This window comes from Lutjanus erythropterus, chromosome 6 (genome assembly GCF_056507025.1).
Source record: "Lutjanus erythropterus isolate fLutEry1 chromosome 6, fLutEry1.hap2, whole genome shotgun sequence".
NCBI lineage: Eukaryota > Metazoa > Chordata > Actinopteri > Lutjaniformes > Lutjanidae > Lutjanus > Lutjanus erythropterus.
Genome location: NC_139322.1, coordinates 4,221,268 through 4,240,666, shown reverse-complemented (window position 1 = coordinate 4,240,666; position 19,399 = coordinate 4,221,268). Strand labels below are relative to the sequence as shown.

Below are 19,399 nucleotides of genomic sequence, written 5' to 3'. Positions count from 1 at the left end.
GGCTGATTCGTTGCTGAGCAACAGTTTATATCGGTCGACGTGACCTTTGTACCGCTGCGACAGGCACACATTAACTAACCACATGACATACTGTAGGTTTTATTTTGTAAAGCCAAAGGAAATGCTCGCTGTTTTGGTCCAGTCACAATGAATCAGAGTAAAAGCAGCACCCTCTCGATGTATTGATTCTCTGACCGCGCAGGCGCTCCGACGCGGTTCGCTCTAAAACTTGTTGCTTTTCAATCATCACAGCTGGATTATTGCACTTCTTGTGGAGGAAGTGAAACAGAAGCAGTTCAGGTGTCTGCTCTAAAATTACAGACGACAGCTACAAAGTTCTACTTGAGTCATTTTAAAATGAGGTCAACAACAACACAGTATTTCAGCAATATATCTGTCATCAAACAAATCAAATTAATATTGCTTTTAAAGTTGTTTGATATGTTGCTCAGTCTTTTTTAATACTATGATAGAGTCCCGTCGTCGGCCTTCTGCCTGTGTCCGTGTTTTTTTTTTTTTTTTTTAAAAAGGTTTCTAAACCGGAAGCGTCCTCCTCTCGTCTCCCCGCTCATCCCTGCGCGGCAGCGTCTTCAGTTCACGCTACGACACCCGCTTCCTGGAGCTGGTTCGGCCCAGGCTGGCGGTGCTGGACCGGCGAGAGAGGACGGGTGTGGCGGTGGGCGGGGACGTCTCGTTGGGACACCCGTGTTGGAGCAAAATGTCGATGCAGCCTTTGCTCCCTGCTTTTCTGGCAATCCTCATCGCCGTGTGGCCTTGGTTATCTTTCACTTTCACATCGATTCCGTACTGTGGAGGAGAGAGAGATGATATTTAGCTTAATATTAAATAATAATATGATAAAATAATATAAAGGCAGGTTGTGTGTGCAGTGAAACGCAGCTCTTTGCTATTTTTTCTAAATGGGATATGCTAGCCTTAGCATTAGCTTAATGTTAGCCTTTCCTGCTCAGCTTACTTCAGGGCTAACCCCGTCACTTCTCCAGCAGTTGGGAAACAACAGACGAGATTTTTCTTGGTCTTGAGTTGCAGCGTTGATTAACTGAGGCACTGAAACCCGAAATGTACATTTACTGCCACACTGACAACTTTCTGTTCCACTATAAGAACATCGTCACTCAGTCTGCTGCTCGCTCTCCATAATTTGCACGCCACACACATATTATGCACATTCCTTAAAGAAACTACGCTGCGCTTATGACATTATGCTTCAATAACATACAATAAAACTGAAAACTGCCATCGCACCAAATCCATACCATCACAGCCCTAGTTGCATCATACACATCATGGGAAACTTCATAGATGTTCTTCTCTCTAATCTCACCACAAGATTTGAAAGTAATGATGGGAAACTGCTGTTATTTAAGCCAAATATCTGTCTGCAAAGCAACCAAACTCCATTGGTGAAATCAGTAATTTTACCTTGCAGGAGTTGCAGATATGACGCTGCCTTAATCAGTTGGTTTGTTTGTGCAACTTTGGTGAATCCAAACTAACCATTTAAAACACCAAAGTAACACAATAACAGACTAAACAAACTAAAAGTTTGAGTCCGCTGTAGACCAGCAACTCCTGTGTTCTGCAAGGAAAACTGACTGATTTCACCAACAGAGTTTGGTTGGGTTAGAGAGAGTGATATTTGGCTACTACGAAGAGGGGCCCTGTGTCAAAATCAGGACTTTATTTGAAATTTGAAGTTTGCTCAGACGCTGCTAAATCTTTAAAGCTGAGTTCAATCAAATGATCACAAATATTTCAGTCCTGGTTGGTGTCTGAGTCTCTGAATGTATGAAGCTCTGTTTGAGGAACTAAACTAAGAATGAAACTATGAACTAAAAGTCCCCTTCCTGTTTATATTTCCACCTCATCTGAAGAGCTTCTTAGATGAGACTATTTAGACTGATGATTCATTGAAAAAAAAAGGAAAAGGAAGCGAAATTGAGTCATGCTGAAGTTCTATGTATTTACTGTTCTGTGCCTTTGATGTTGATAAACTGCAGGAGTAGGAGAATGTTCTCAGGCCGTAAAAGGAACATTTAATCCTTCAGTTTATCAGAAACAAATTAAAATTCACCAAATTTTACATTTCCTTATCTGACAAGTCAGTAAAGCTGTCAGAAAAATGTAGAGGAGTAAGATGAGATGTAGTGGAGTAGAAGTATAAAATTGCATAAAATAGAAATACTCAAGTAAAGTACAAGGGACTAAAATTTGTACTTAAGTACATATAAGTACTGTTCTTTAGTTGCATTCCTGTTTGCTTTTCACAGTCTATTTTTATTGTCTAATATGAGCAGCTGATAGTAATGTGTTGAGTCAAAGAGGGACAGTATGAATCAAACCCACCCAGATGAGCAGCTGCGTCATGACGACGTCTCCCAGCTGACAGGCGGCGTGCAGGGCCGTGCGCGGCGGCGAGGTGGACCCGGCCGGCTGAGCGTTGATCTGGTCCTTGGTGCTGTGGGCCAGAAGGAGCAGCAGTCTGGGCAGATCCCTCTCTGTCACCGCGGACAGCAGCCACGCCGGCATGCCGTCCTCTGGAGTCTGGGGCCCCAGGGCCGCCTGGAGGGCCGCCACGAACGCCCGCTGCTCGTACTTGGCACGAATCCACGACTCCCTCTCCTCACTTGTAGGACAGACAGAGACAGGAGATCCAGTCAGTTCTTCAAAGAACCATAACGTTTGTCCATGTTCTCAGAGTCAGAGTGCTGCTATTGGACACGTTAAACTTACTGGAAAGACTCTGCTCCACTAAATGGAACGGGGCCTTCATTAGTATATAAACTGTGTCATGACAAAGGTCGAAGGCCGGCCGATTCGAGGGCCGAATCTGGCCCTTAAACAACAGCAATCTGGTCCTTTGATCATTGATGAATATGAAAAAAGTCTATCATTGTGATTTTATTTAAACAACTTGTAAACATTCTTAAGTTTATGTGTGTTTATTATGAGATCATCATTTTGTAAGCAGGCTAAATTACTAGGGCCGAACGATTCTGAAAAAATATAATATAATATAAATAAAAATAAATAAAAATATAATTATTTTGACTGATATTTCAAACTGCAATATGATTTGCGATGTTAGAGGTAATGATAATTTTTCCATCATTCTTATTTTGATTGAAAAACTATTTCTATGGTGTGTTTTTTTTTTAAAGTCTGTAGAGTCTGATTTGTAAATCATCTCTTATTCCTGTCTCACAACATTCATTAATCTAAAAGTTTTTTGACACATTTTGCCTTCAACAAATACGCCATCTCCTTCTAAAATAATAAAATGCTAAAAAGATAATAAAAATAGTATAATTTAAAGATAAACAATAAAAATGTCAACAATCAATGGGCTTATCGTACACTGATGAAGTCCATCTATTTCAGTTTAAGTCTGGTCACTTCCTGTTTTATTTTGGCATGTCTTTTTTACTTCCTGTGTCTGTCTGTTTTCTTTTTGATGACTTATTATTTTCACCTGTTCTTGATGACCTCTCCTGTGTTTTGTCCTCCTCCCTCTCCGTTGTGTTTCTGATGTCTTTTCCTTCATTTGTTATTTCGTCCTCGTCAGTTTGTCTGTATCTTCGTGTTTTCTTGTGGATTTTTTTGTTTTGTGTTTTTCCCTGCATGGTTTCTTTTGGATCATTACTTTTCTTGGACTTTTGATTTTTGTGTCTCTTCTGTTGGATTGTTTTGGTTGTCTTTGCTTCACCTCCGTCATCTCTGTAAGAGCTTTTGTGTTTGGTTTTCTTATTTAACGTTTGAAGTCCAACTCTCCCGCTGCATTTGGATCCTTCCTCCTCTTCCTGGCTGATAAACTGTGACAGATGTCTAATCCAGGATTACAAATGTGCTTTATTTTTTCCTGTAGTACTTTATTTTATTTTACCTTTATTTAGCCAGGTAAAAAAGTCATGATGAAACCCTGATACTGAATGTGTCTTCATGAGTTTTAAACACGTCTATAAACCGTTTTAAATCCACACGTGAGTGATTTGTTCAAAACATTTAATAAATGTAGAGATTTATTCATGTGTTGTCATAAAATATTAAATATGATTACAGCTCTCAAGCTGAGTGATTCCAAGTTATCAATAATTCATTAACTGCTCACACCAGTCATGGATGATTCATAGGAGAAGATTAATTGGTGACAAATATGTTAATAAACACTTGAAAATGTCTTTATATCTGATTACAGCTACATTATAGTGTGTTTTAACCTGCTGTGAAGACATGACCTGAAACCAGCTGCTGTCTGAAAATGCATTCATGAATTTTAAAGGAGCAGTGCACAGGATTTAGAAACGTGCGAGGCTGTTTGTAGAGTCAGTGTTTGGTTTGTTTGTTCTCAGTTACTGTAGAAACGTGACGGTGCAAAATGGCGTCCTCTGTGGAAAAGGACCGGCACCTTCTGTAGATATAAATGACTAATTCTAATGTAACAGAAACACAACAATTCTTATTTTCAGGCGATTAAACACTATATTATACTATATTTCTGTCATTTTGTGGCAATAAAGCTCTACAAAGGAAAAAAGGCAAGCTCTTCATTTTTCATAATTTGTGACATTAAAGACATCTTTTGTCACAGGGACAAATATTTTCTCTCAAATATACGGAATTACAGTAACTGCAAGAACTCCCTGAACCAGGGGTCTGCAACCTGTGGCCCTGGAGCCACATGTGGGTCTTCAGCTCCTCTCCGGTGGCTCCCTCTGACTTTGGCAAAAAAAATTATATGGAAATGAACAACGTTTTCATTTATCTAAAAAGTTGAGAGAACTCAAAGTTTCTAGGCAACGTACTGCAATAGATTTTTGAGTTTTGAGCTCAAACTCAAACTCTTAGATTCTGAAAAAGTTTTACCAACTTCTGATCTTTTGTTCAGTTACTTTTCTTTAGATAAACTTGAGTCTTTGATTTTAAGAAAACAAAAAAAAATGTATTAAAAAACATTTAGTAAGCTTTGAAGAGTAATTGAATGATGTTAAGAATTTTTATATTTTCAATTTAAACCATTTCATTTTCAGGAACCAAAATAATGATAACTCAAGTTCACTGTGAGCAATTTTTGAAATACTTAAAGAGTCAAGTTTATCCAGAGAAGAAAAATATATTTTTAATTTTAGAGTTTTGTCAACTTATATGCGCCACAGCCGACATCTACAGCTCGGTATTTTTTCCTCTAAATTTTGGCGGTGGCTCGTCTTCTTGAGTCTCCATAAGCTCGCCATCAGAAAAAAGAACAGTGTTCAGGGAAAAGAGAGATTTTTTTTCTTTTGATCGTAAAGTTTGCAAACCACCGTCTGAACTTTCCAGTGAAATGCTGAATCTTTATTTTGCGTCACTTCAAAGTGAAGTTTCTGTTATTTCTAGCGCTTTGAAGTTACTGTGATTTGTTTCTGTATAATACAGAGAATACTGGCAATAAATGATAATACAGTTTCTGAAACACACTCAGACGGAGTTACACACTTAAATAAAGTCACTTTTAAACAAACTGAGGATCTGATCACGGCACTGTCTCCAGGGGAAATTTAATTTCATCAGAATATAAATAATAGTAGCTTCAAATGTTCAGAAACGACCCAAAACCATTGAAATAATTTGATTTTAAAAGTTACTTTGAACATCACAAGCATACCACAATATATAATACATTTTATAACAATATTAGGAGGGATAATGGCAGAATTTTATCATAGCTGTCTTTTTAAAGCTAAGCTAAGTGATCAGATAAAATGGAAATTACTGCCTTTTGTTTTGGTATGACCCAATATTGTTTGGTAAGCTTTGCAAAAGCAGAACACAGGAACTTCAAAATAGGGTCAAAGGTCAAATCAGAGGTCAGGATCAATATGTAGAAACAATAACCTGATATAAAGATATAAAACTGAGACATATTCAATTATCTGCCTGCAACTACTTTTGCTGAACAACAACAAAACTTTTTCAGTTCTGGACCCTTCTGGACCTTTTAACAGCTGTGTTGATGGTTTTGTACCCACCGGGTTGCGTTAGGCGTGGGTTTGGTTCGGCCCTGCGTGCAGCTCTCCCAGATGCTGTTGGCCATGTGGTTTCCGATGGCGGCCAGGACCTGCGTGAGCTCTCCGGGCCAGTCGTCCAGGTCCAGAGAGCGAACGCGGGACAGGTGAGTCCCCAGGTTTCGATGGATCCCTGAGCACTCGATGCAGATCAGCGCACCCAGGTTGAGACTGGCCCAGGTGGGATCTGCGGGGCAGGAGGAAGGAGACGGGTCACAGGAAGTACGTGCATAATGAGCTGACTCAGATCAGAATATACAGTCACTGCTTGAAAAAACAGATTTTCAACCCAGTGGTGGAGTACAGATGTGATTAGCTGCCTACAACTGTCCTCACAGCTTCTTTAAAAAAAGAAAAACTGGTGTCAGAATCACTTGTGATTGGTGTGTGTAAACTCTGACACCACCGCAGGCTGTGGGCGGAGCATGAGAGCAGGATGATCCTCCGGAGGAAATCAGCAGCTGGAGGGAAAGATGCCGACATTTAAGAACTCACTTGGTGCTTCACAGTCCACACACAGACTGTTGCCCTTGGCGTTGCGGATGGCCTGCAGCGCTACGGCTTCACTCTGGCTGCTCCTCCGCGCCTGAAAAACACAAACGCACAAACACATATTTAAATAGCTCATTTGTTGCACAATTACTTATACTGGAAGAGCAAATTATATTTAAAAATTATACATCTATGCATATGTTACATATTTTAGAGCTGAACAATACACCGAATGTGTTGAAAGCCCCTAAAAACATTGTTTTAAATTTGAAATGTGGATTTCCAGTCACCAATGATGGTAAATGAAGAAAATTGAAGCAATAAATTCCTGTGTGATCAATATTAACAGTGCCTTCATGCTCACACCTTCCTCAGCAGCACTTACATCCATCAAACTTTCCTTTTTTCCCCTTATCTTCATTTTGAAGGTTTCCACCGAGGGATTTCATCATATATCATTCATAACCTGATTTATATGACATTTAATCCCTAATAACGTGGTGAAAATGTATTTTTTATGGCTGTTGACACTATTTTCTGATTTATGGTTTGATAAAAAGATATTAAAAACTCCCTCTGTGAAAACCTTTGACTGTAATATGACAGCTAAATAAAACATGAGCTTTGAACCGGGTTTTGGAAATGTATGTAAATTATTGCACATACTGTTTGATTAGACAATGCAAACATAACATTTCCGACTCTCATTTCCTTCAAAGCTCAGCACAGTAAAGATTAAGAAGGCTTGCGACCGAACAGGTCAAAGATCACTAAAGTTGAACTCGTCTTGAAAAATCTGCTCAGATGATCTTGATCTACTCGTCGGCGGGTTTAGAAGCTGCTCTGTTTTGGCCTCACCTCTCCAAAACTCTGCTAATCTGCGTCATCAGGACTGTGTGACTGTGTTTCATCAGATCTCACTGACAGCGCTGACAACAATCACACAGCCGTCGTCAGATCTCCATTTGACCGCTAAACTGAAACCGGTGCAGAGACATTTAAGACGTGGAGAAAAGCAGCAGTCACTGGTTTAACTTTGGCAAGAAGACGTGTGTTATTGTAGGATCCGGTCCCTCATAGTAAGAACCACCTGCCAACTGTACCAAGACATCAGAGACTAAATACTACCAGCTGACAAGCACCCAAAAAGACTGAAAACAAAAAACATCCATATCTGCTGGGTGAAATACCGCAATGTGCATCAGGCTCTGTAAACCTCTGTTTCCCACGCCAATAATACCTCATTTGAACTGAAATTAAATTGAAATTGTACAAACACCAATTCCCAAAAAAATGGGCGTTGTGTAAAATGTAAATAAAAACATAATGCAATGGTTTGCAAACACTTTCTGACCTATATTCAGTTGAACGCAGCACAAAGACAAGGTATTTAATGTTCAAACCGATTAACTCATTCAAACTCACTCATTCTGAATCTGATGCTGCAACATGTTCCAAAAAAGTTGGTTCAGGATCATGTTTACCACTTTACCACATTTTCAATGGGAGACAGGTCTGGACTGCGAAGACACGTCCACAATGTATCTTGGCGTTTCCTCACTGCAGGGACGTCTCTGAAAAAGACGTCATCTGGATGGCAGCATGTGTTGTCTTTCTCTCTGCATGGTAGAGTCTTAACTTGCATTTGTAGATGCAGAGACAAACTGTGTTTACTGACAACGGTTTTCCAAAGTGTTCCTGAGTCCATGTAGTATCCTTTATACAATAATGTGGGTTTTTAATGCAGTTTTTAATGCAGTGCTGCCTGAGGGGTCAAAGGTCACAGACATTCAGTGTTGGTTTTCAGTCTTGCTCCTTACGGGCAGAGATTTCTCTGGATTCTCTGAATCTTTTAATGATATTATGGATTGTAGATGATGAAATCTATAAATTCCTGCAGTTTTGTGTTGAGACTCGTTCTTAAACTGTTGGACTATTTGCCCACAAAGTCATGAACTTTGCTCCATTCTTGCTTGTGAGCCACTGATGCCCCTTTAATATCCAATCATGATACCGTCACCTGTTATTTTACCAGTTTACAGATGTTTTTGAGCATTATACAACCTTCACAGTCTTTTGTTGCTCCTGTCACAACTTTTTTGGAACATGCTGCAGGCATCAAATTCAGAATGAGTGTATATTTACAAAAAACCCATAAAGGCTTATCAGTTTGAACATTAAATATCTTGTCTTTCTACTGTATTTAAGTGAATACAAGCTGAAGAGTTCTTGCAGATCATTGCATCTTGTTTTTATTTATGTTTCACACAACGTCCCACCTTTTTTGGAATTGGGGTTTGCACTGTAAGCAGCTGATTGAGAAAATAGGTTTTTAGGGCCTTCAGAGCGAGTGTACCTTGTTTCTGCCGCTCTCACAGGACTGCAGGCTGGCCAGGATCTGGCTCTCTATCGCCGTCACCCATGAGTCCCTCTCCTCCAGGCTCTGAGCCTCAAAGTGCCACGTCTGCCCGGTGAACGACACTATGATGAAGTCCGCGTTCTCTTCCTCTGCGAGGAAAAAAGGGAAGCGGAACAAACTCAGGTCAGATTTGCATGTGTACAAAGACAGCTGTATTAATATAATGAATCATGCATCATGAATCCATCGTGAGTGGAGGAAGTACAAAAAAAACAAATGCAAAACAACACAGAACAGGAGTTTGATGGAAGGTGAGAACAGAAAAACCTTGTTGTTACAATGAAAACAAGTGAAATGAACAAGTCAAACTTAAACTGTCAGGCACAGCGAGGAGGAAAACAGACACAGGGGAAGATACTGATTCAGCTCCATCACCCTCACATGTTACCTGTCTTATTAATGTTTCTCAAGCTACCAAAGCTTTTTAATTTCCACATTTTGCGTTTGGCTGCAGAGCGAGAGATAAAGCAGGAACAGGAAGAGGAAAAAAAGAGAAACAGAGAAAGACAAGCACGAGAGTTAAGAAAAAGGCTGTTGAGAAACATTCAGAGAAAAGACAAACACCTTCGCTAATCTACAGTTCATCCTCCCAGAGGAGACAGAAGGAGACGACAGAGACATAAGAAAAAGGAAAACTGCGTAGGAATATGCAAATAATGTGAATATGTAAACATATTATTTTGATAGCTTTGAACTGTTTATAATAACAAACGCTGCACTTCTTCAAAACATTGAAAACATTCTTAAATATTTTATTATTGCGTTCAATTTTTCGTTATTTGTTGTTTTAGATTTTTACAATCGCTTTTGTCTACAACAACTCTAAACACAATTAGGACAACACCCGTCTGTGGACCGTACCACTGCAGTCAGTTAACATGTTTCTAAAAAGCTTAAAGGGACAGTTCACCCCAAAATCAGAAATACATGTTTTTCCTCTGGCCTGTGGTGCTGTTTATCCATCTGCGCTTTTTCTATGTGAGTTGCAGAGGTTTGGAGATATCGGCTGTAGAGGTATTAGAGATGCTGCTCGTCCTTCGATGCCAAAACCACCAAAAAAAATACATTTGAGAAACTCTACACCAGCGTCTCTCTCCAGAAATCATGACCCGATTACTCAAGATAATCCACAAACTGCTTTATTTCTGCAGTAAAATCTACCAGAACTACTTTCTTTCTACTACAGGGAACATAATATGTCATAAGAAGTCAAGCTGTTTTTGTCATTTCATCGACTGTTACGTAACATTTTGAAAGTTGTGCTGTGATTGAAATATACTCCTGTTTTAAAAGAATGGTTTGATATTGAACCAGGTTTGTTACCGGCCTGAGCATCCTCCTTTAAGGAGGCTGTTTTAGGGGTAACATCTGTCTGTGATGTAGCCGTGTTGTTGCTCTGTTTAGGCTCACAGAGAAGTGTGTGTGTGTGTGTGTGTGTGTGTGTGTGTGTGTGTGTGTGTGTGTGTGTGTGTGTGTGTGTGTGTGTGTCTCCCTCTCCAGTGAACTATATAAGAAGTGAGGCCAGCTGTAACCTCTGTAAGTTGTGCGGTCAGAGTGATGAAGGAGGGAAGAAAAAGAGCCAAATAAAGCCCCGGTCCATGTGTTCAGTTACTTCACTTCTCCTCCTCCTCCTCTGTGTGAAATTAGCCCAGACGGCTGGTTACCGATGCCTAACGAGCCAAGCTGAGGCGAAACGAGACTCAGCTTTATAACCAACAGTTCCACACTACAGTTAGGAGCCGAAGGAGGAAACAGTTTGTACGTGTAGAGAAAGTTTTTTTTTTGCATTTTTTTTTTTATTTAGAGCAGAAAATTGATTATTTGGCTAAATGTGTGATGTAAGTCTGTTTCTATGTTAGAAAAAGTGTCTTAAGTAGGTAAACACTTGTTAGCAAATGTAAAAAACTGTGTTGCTTCTTACAATTCACTTGCATGTTTATACAGCTGACATTACAAAAGTCTATTTTTTCTCACACTACTAGCAGCAGCAGTAGTTGTATTTCAGAAACAAAGAACAGCATGTAGTAAAAGCTGAGACTTAAATCTCTGTGTGATGTTACCTTCAGCCTGCCCGACGGCTGCGTCTCCTTTCTGATTCATGCTCTTCTTCCTCCTGTTCTTCTTCCTGTCGCTCATGGGAGACGCCTGGTTGGGGTCTTTCCCAGCGAAGGGACTGGCTGCCCCTTCAAGGGCATCTGACATTTGGCGCAAAAATAATGAATCATACAGAATACATATGGCAGCAGCTACAGTCTTACTGGAGATACAGTGATTTTTTTTTAACTGGTGGCGATAAATAAAAGGTTTTTATTCATTTTCTGTGTACATACCAACACTTTGTGCTTTGGTGGACAGCGAGGACGGGCAGCGTTGGAGTCCTCTGTCTCCGCCTTGAGGCGACAAACCGCCAGATCGGTCATCAACCACAGAGAGGGTCGACGGACACAACTGAGGAACTGACAGCGAGAGAAGACGTGTAAGGTTTACTTACAGTAAATAATATTTATATGATGTGCAAGAATGAAACTGCCAAAACTCTGACACAATTGCAACCATCAGTCAACACACAACATCATACAACATACAGATAATTTAATTAAAGTGGCTACGTGGAACTTTCATATTGTGTTGACTTTGGAGGCCCCTGTGGACAAAAGCGGTACTGTTTCCGCAAAATACAGCCTCTAAAATAAAATTATCTACGGAAAAATCTTCTTCTGCCTCTTTTTAAGTGAACAATGTCACATAACTTTGCCTGGGAAAATGGAAACACAGGCTCTTCTGGTCTGCATGCTGTAAATAACTATAATAAGCACTGTAACGACTGAAGTCCACCAGGCAGGAAGTCAGACACAGAAAAAGTAAAGAGAATCAATTTTCAAAATAAAAGACCCCATGCAGACTTGCGATCATACAAACAGTACAGAAACTATTTCACTACATATTGTATTTATCGATGGTAGAAGCAGAAACGGCAAGGAAAGACGATCAAATCATGAAAATCTGAGTATGTAAACATACTTCAGACAGGCAAAACACTCGGCTGTTTCTGAATCTGTTTCTGGATTAAAACCGTGTCGCAGACGTACTCAGCCTGGTGGAATTAACCAGTAATAAGGAAATCTGACCCGGTCTCATCTGTATTAAACAGACGGTTTTATAATCAGATAAAAACTGCTTGGTTGTACATTTAAGTAAACTGCAAGTACTTTTGTTCTAGGTCTCTTGTTATTATTATTGAAAATTAATTGATATATTCTGGGGCTGAATGATTTTGAAAAAATGTTGATCGTGCTTTTTTGCGATATGATTTGCGATATTACAGGAAATAATAATTTTTACATTGTTGATTTTATTTTCATTGAAAAACATGATTTTTTCAGGAATCTGTACCATCTGATATGTCTCTGCCTCATTTAAAAGTTTTTTGACACACATTTTGCGCCTCCTGCGATTTGAAACTTGCAGAAAGCCATATTGCGATTTCAATAAAATGCTGATTAATTGTGCAGCCCGATTATATTCTGTAGTTGCCCGAGCTGAGTCAGTGTTCAGCAGGTAGTGGGTCTCAGATCTGCTCCATCCGGGCTGTCGTTCACTGATGCGGAGTGAGTGAGACCAAAGCCCTGTGTCTCAGCTGTTCGCTTATTTTCTTTCAAAACCCCTCAACTTATCCTGCATCAAAATTAAGCATTTAATTTTAATAGCATTTGTTGATAATCAGAGAAGTGGAGAATAATGTCAGCCTTATCCTGTAAATGAGACGCTCAGTGTCACACAGACAGCAGCAGCAGCAGCAGCAGCAGCAGCAGTACCTGTACTGGTGTTATCAGCGGCCGTCAGGTCTTTACTCAGACCGTTAACTCCAGGTACAGAGCTGGGGGGGACGAGCGAGGGGCCTGCGGGAGCCACGGCTCTCGGAGGACGTTTCCCGGGAACTTTGACTGTCACACGCAGCAGGTCGATTTCCTTCCCGTGGATATTCTGAGTGTAGTCCTGAAATCAACAACAACATGAGACATCTTCACCAGGAATTTACTGCAAATCAGCAAGATTCTGTAACTGAAAAAGTGATTCATCGTCTTACAAATTATAACTTGAATTCATTAACAATAAAACAGCTTGATATGACCTGTAGCTCATACTGGCTAATGTTAGCTAGGGCTAGCAAACTGCTGTGTTAATGACTTATTAAGAGGTGGAAAATAAATTTCAAGTATTATACTTTGGTACAGTTTTGAACAGTGGTGGAAAGTAAAGTACTGAAAATCTGTACTCAAGTACAAGTAAAAGTACTGGTGTTTGACTTAGTGGCTTTATGTCACAATAGAGACTTATTCTCTGTACATTATCATGTTGGTTACATGGTTATGGACCAAAAAAAAAAATGATTTTAGAAATTTAAATATGATTTTATTGTTCCTCCAGGATCTATGATCAGAACTGCGTCCCCAGCAACGGTCTGTTCTTTGTAGAAACAGCCTGCTTTAAAGAAATAATTGATCTTGCAATGCTGTAATTGACCAATCAGAATCGAGTATTTAACATAGCCATGTATTATTTCACAGTAACGATCTGCTCTCTGTACATTATCCTTTACATCTTCATCTGATATCACGATCCATGCAGAGATCCAAAGCTTGACAGGCCTGATTTACCTTACAGTTCCTAAATATGATTGGACGGTAGTTGTTTTGGGGGGGAGGGGCTTAACAAACATCACACAGACTCATTTTAAAATCTGCTTTGATTTTTTTTTTTGGACTAAAACTTCCTCTCCTGTGGTGCAGAAAAGTCAATGTCTGTACAAATGTTGACTCGCTCCATCAATAATCGCTGAGCAAAAGTTCCAAAGCAATTACAGAGCAGTTTAAGACGAATGTGTCTGTACTGAAATCCACTGAAGCTGAAAGTGTAGTTAAATGTAAAAAGCTGCAGATATTCTCTCTCTCTGTCTCGGGTCGCTGGCTGAATCCTCCCTGTGTTTTACTGGTGTATTGATCTGTCTCGTGGTGTTCTCTTACGCTGGAGCTGGAGTGATAGGACAGCGTGCCATTGTTGGACAGGGTGACGTATTTCTTCTTCCACTCCTTATTCAGAGAGCTCCCGCTTCTCTTCCACAGGATGCTCTGTCAAAAAAAAAGGAAAAAAAAACACAAGCAAGGTCAGTGCGCTCGAAAAACAAAACGAAAAATCAGCCTAAATTTAGCGTCGACACAGCAGAGACGATCCCTTCAAAGTGTGAAGAGTGGGCCAACAACAATAGCTGAAAGCTCCGTATTAATAGATCACCCTTGAGAAAGGTTGAGGAGGATGAAACAAATGTTTTCTGTGCTGCTTACGTAAGATGAAATAAATAGACGAGTGCATTTCTGTTCCCACCTTGTTGCTCAAGAGGGAATTGGTACAAATTATTGTGCTGCAAGCAAACTGAGCTGCAAGCATGTAAATACCCACTTCGTTAAAATTCAGTTTATTTGTTTTACAGTTTGCAGTGCGAGGAGAACGGAGAACCCCTGCACGCTGTCCTTTATGTCCATATAACTTTATTTACAGATACAACACTTCATCAGGTAAAACAAAGAAACTAAGAACACTGGGCCTCATTCACCAACAGTCCTTAAAGGGACAGTTCACCCCTAAAACAAAAATGCACATTTTCCCTCCTGACTGTAGCGTTGTTTGTCCATCTGGATTTTTTTTTTTTCTTTTTTGGTGTGAGGTGCAGGGTTTTGGAGATATCAGCCCTAGAGATGTCTGACGTCTCTCCAATATAATGAGACTAAATGGGATTCGGCTTGTGGTGCTCAAAAAAATGCATAAAAAAAATCAAAAGCAGAAGATCCATTTTGACCACATTCCCTTAAATTTTTCTGTTTGCATTTTTATAGAAAAGGTTTGTCTCTCCTTGTTGTGGGTTTCATAAATAATGTTTAACCGATCTTCTGAGGTTGGAGCATCTGGTTATAACCACTTCCTGGTCACAGCTTTTTTCCCTCCAGGCGATATCTTTAAATATCAGTATTTTATGTTGTTTTTTGTGTTTTATTTATTCTTAGTACCCAGGTTGAATGTGTCCCACCACTGGCATGAGCCTTTAATTGTACTGTGTTTGTAACGTGAACCCAACCTGTTTGATGGGGACGCCCCGCGCGCCGCTCAGGTCTCCTTTACCATCACCGGCCTTCTTGTCTGGATCCCGGTTCTGAAACACATCCAGCAGCAGCAGCAGAGGTGTTAAAACACGGCGGAGGATGTGAGCAGAGAGAGTCGGAGGTGGAGCTGAGTGGAGTGAAATGATAGTGAGAGATGACACAAGGAGACTAAAAGGTGTGAGACGCCGGCGGGCCGGCGACAACTGACCTTGAAGAGGGAGGGCCGTCTGGGGATGTTCTTCAGCGCGCGTGAGTTGACACTGCCGCCTCCCCCCTCTCCCGATGCGACCCGCAGATCTCTGTGACCGACCACAGGGGTGGAGGGGAGGGAGTAGGCGTAGCCGCAGCTCGGGCCATTACTGGCCTGAGAGGACGGCGGGAGGTCAGGAGGTCATGTGGAGGAGGGGGGTGGAGGAGATGGGAGTGGAGATGGAGAGAGTGAGAATGGGCTGAGAGATGAAACACTGGTTTACAGAGAGCGGGGTGATGATCGACAGTATGAATTTTTCAGTCGTCGATCATCGCGGACGAGGGGAATGTGTGAGCTGGGGTGGATGCAGAGGAAGTGATGGACGGTCTTGGAGATGGCGATGAAAATTACATTTCAGCTTGATTGATGAATTGAACTTTATAATGCATGTAAGATGAATACTTAAAGACAGAGTTCAGATTATTTGAAGTGGGGTGATGTGAGGTACTTATCACAGTCAGCAGCAGTGGAAAGAGTACTGAACATCTGTACTCAAGTACAAGTACTGCTACATTACTAAAATAATACTCAATTGCAAGTAAAAGTACTGGTGCTGGAAAAATATTTAAGTAAAAGTACTTTGAGTATTAGTTACTTTGGTCCAACAATTTTATTGTAAATACGTAGTAATTACCAAGTAATATATTTTCTTAGACATGACCCCAAAATTTCATGGTTAATTATACCCTTTTCATGTAGTGGGTGGTAATCGCCAAGAAAGATATTAAAAAGATATTAAAAAGCCAAGTATCGCTCTCTCCAAAGCAACCAGACTCCATTAGCAAAATCAGTAATTTTACCTCATAGAACACAGGAGTTGCTGGACTTTTAGTGCCTCAGTGTTTCAGTTGAGTGATGTTAATGTGTGACTTTGGTGTTTTAAAAAGATACTTTGGGTTCACCAAACTCACATGATAACACAAACAGACTAACAGATCGAGGCAGCAGTAGACCAGCAACTCCTGTGTTTTTTGATGTAAAATTACTGATTTTATCAATGAAGTTTGGTTGGTTTGGAGAGAGTGATATTTGAGCTATATAAAGGCGGTTTCACATCAGAAAAGGCTGTCTGACAGCAAGGTTAAGCTGTGAAAATATTTTAAATATAGTGTACACTGAAACTGACACTTCACAAACTGTCCACAGCAGTTCACCACTTAGATTCCTACACTGTTACTTCCGCTGCTTCTCCAATCTGAGGGCGTGTCGACTGCCATCTTCTGTAGGTAATACACTGACTGTGGATAAATATCTCATAAAACCCCACTTGAGAATCCTAAGACGAATGCTTAAGCACTAAAACTGCTTACAAAAAGCTCCACATTCTCAGTTTGAATCTGAAAAATTCTACCATTTCTTTGGAATGCCATTTTCAAGAGGTAATTTTGTCTCTTTTATTCGTCCGTACTGAAATCCACAGAAAAAAGTGGACTATTTTGGCAACAGAAGAACATCAACACTACTAAAAAAAACCCTCCTGGAGCTCTGTGGACGTGAGCGGAAAAATAAGAAATGCTCAGCCAAAAGTCTAAAAAGGACTTTAATTTTGAAGAAAACACCAGCGTGGCAACAGCAGAACACTTTCATCTGCGTCCTATTTTTATCAGGCCTTATGTAATATCTGTCTAGACCGGAGAAAAATTGTGTTCACCCAAACAGTAAGGAGGAACAATAACGACAACTTAACAAGTTTCACACCTGAATGTATCAGTGTTCAGCGCTCTAATATCACCGCATTTCTCAAACTGAGAACCGACGGCTCATGATGGAGGATATTAAAAGCTTCATGCTCAATCCTAAAAAGTAGAACATGTGAAGATTCTCCTGCCGTACCACCTTTTCCCCGGCGCTAATTTTGCACCCTCACTTTTACCTATAACCAGGCACATATGTGTCTTGTGATTCCACGTGGTTTGGGCTGAATGTTTGCCATGATATAGAAATAAAAAACAAATAAATACAGATGTTCAGCTGTGGTACCTGGCTGGGGTACGATGCTGATCCAGGCGTGGAGCCTCCAGAGTGACTGGGGGAGTTGGGGAGAGACTTGCAGGCCTGCAGCGCCGCCTGCTTCTTCTGAGCTACAATCTTCTGAGCAGCTGGAAAAAAAAAAAAGAGCAGCCGTTAAACTCGACCAACTATGAGCAGTAATCATAAAAGGTGGTGTTGGTGAGCTGTTAAAACACATTAGACAGAAAGGAAATCAGTGACCTGTTGCTTGCCAAATAGTGAACCCACATCATGTTTATCTGCACTGTGAAGCCTCAGATCTCATTCTTTACTGAGCTGACTTTATTTTCTCCATCAGCAGCATTTATTCCTGTCAGCTTCATCACATATTTGTTAATAAGTTTCTACATTTAACGACCATCAGAAAATATTAATAGTTGAAAGTTTCATTTGGCATCAAATCATTCACTAACACAAACAAAGATTAATTTTTAGTTCAGTGTAACTTTAAATTATGTTGCACTAAACTTCAAACTAAGAAATGTTAAAGCCAAACCTCTCAACAAACCTTAGATTAGTTTTTACTCCAAACCTAGATTAAATTTGATTCAGTCGCACCAAAACTTTGAAAGGTAATGGATAGATTCAACCTAATTTTATTACGTGTTTCTTTGTTTCACTTCAGTTGATAAATCAAACAACTTAGCTTAGGTTTTAGCTAGCTAGCAAACAATATATATGTTATATATATATATATATATATATGTTTTGATAGGTAGAAAACAATGTAATGTTTTTACTTGTAACTTTTTAGCTAGCAATCAAACGATGAAATATTTGTAGTAGTAGTATTATGTCAATTGATTAACCTCTATTTAATTTTAACATTGCTAAATTTGGATTTACTACACTGAGATTAGTTTTTAATTGTGCAAACCTTGTTAAACCTGGTTTTGCTAAACTTTGATTAGAACTAATCTTAGATTAAATTAATCATCATAATATCATAATATCATTAATCATCAGCTGAAGTGATTTACTCCACACAGTAACGCTCCTTTTGCCAGTTATAGATGTTAGTAACTCATTCGTAAGATTAATTGGCTGTAAGCAGTAACTGGATCTTGCCTAATAGTGAGCCAACATCAATGTATGAAAACTGTGTTATAACTTGTTTATTAGTGCTTTATAAAGCCTTAACATTACTTATAAGTGCAGTCGTACTGTAAAGTTGAACCACATTTTTCCCTCATGTTGAATCAGGCTGCTCACCCTGATGAAACACAAACAGAACTTCAGCGAACTCACCCTCTGAAAACACTCGGTCCACGTTGAACCCGTAGGTGGCACAGGTCTCGTAAAACAGCGAGTGACGCACATCGATGCACAGCTGTCTGGCTCTCTGGTCTTCAATAACACGGGGGTTGGTGCTACTGATCTTATCTGAAAAAAGAAACAAGATCACAGAACAGAAAACTGTAATTTTTGACAAAACAGTACAGGAAAGAGTCTATTTTATATAACAGAGAGGTTTAGTCTGACTTCTGCTACTTATTTTCATTTGTTGAGTCTAAAAACTTGTTTAAAATAATCCAGATACATGGCTGTGATTGGTGTGCCGACCTTGGGTGCCGACCACGATGACGGGGACGTCGGTGCGGTGCGCGCTCAGCTGACTGTAGAGCTCGTACAGCTCCTTGAAGCTGGCCTCGTTCTCCAGACTGAAGACCAGGATGACTGCGTCAACCCAGCTGCTGAACTGCAGGAGGAAGAGGAGGATGATGGATGATGATGATGACGACGCTGAAGTCTGCAGGTATTTCAGTTCTGCATACTAAATACTGTCTCTTACACACACACACACACAAAGAAGTACCTGTGCATCAGGTGGACCAGCTTCCTCCCGGATCAGTAATAAATGACTCTGTCCGTCCACCAGCACTTCCTTTTTATACCTGCCACCTGACGAGGACAAAGACAGACAAGTTAGTCAGCAGCAGGTGACAGACGCACGAAAGACAGATGGATAGACAACTTTATTAATCCACAGAATTGAACTGTCATAGCTGTA

General features: G+C 40.1%; 1 protein-coding gene across 5 annotated transcripts in view; it reads right to left on the bottom strand.

Annotated features, from left to right (window-relative positions):
• Positions 1-197: 197 nt before the first annotated feature.
• The window catches only part of agap2 (ArfGAP with GTPase domain, ankyrin repeat and PH domain 2), a 42,771-nt gene continuing 23,569 nt past the window's right edge, over positions 198-19,399 (bottom strand). For 2 of the 5 annotated variants that reach the window (XM_084720303.1, XM_084720300.1), the window contains exons 4-19: positions 19,205-19,290; positions 18,952-19,087; positions 18,637-18,771; positions 17,359-17,477; positions 15,337-15,492; positions 15,104-15,178; positions 13,998-14,102; positions 12,789-12,969; positions 11,304-11,429; positions 11,034-11,168; positions 9,362-9,421; positions 8,911-9,062; positions 6,558-6,648; positions 6,027-6,249; positions 2,368-2,647; positions 198-807 (exon numbers count right to left, since the gene is read on the bottom strand). In XM_084720303.1, coding sequence (XP_084576429.1) covers positions 601-807; positions 2,368-2,647; positions 6,027-6,249; positions 6,558-6,648; positions 8,911-9,062; positions 9,362-9,421; positions 11,034-11,168; positions 11,304-11,429; positions 12,789-12,969; positions 13,998-14,102; positions 15,104-15,178; positions 15,337-15,492; positions 17,359-17,477; positions 18,637-18,771; positions 18,952-19,087; positions 19,205-19,290 — 2,267 coding nt within the window. In that variant the 3' untranslated portion in view covers positions 198-600. The remainder of the gene's footprint in view (positions 808-2,367; positions 2,648-6,026; positions 6,250-6,557; positions 6,649-8,910; positions 9,063-9,361; positions 9,422-11,033; positions 11,169-11,303; positions 11,430-12,788; positions 12,970-13,997; positions 14,103-15,103; positions 15,179-15,336; positions 15,493-17,358; positions 17,478-18,636; positions 18,772-18,951; positions 19,088-19,204; positions 19,291-19,399) is intronic. The other 3 variants (XM_084720304.1, XM_084720301.1, XM_084720302.1) reach the window with 2 other exon arrangements.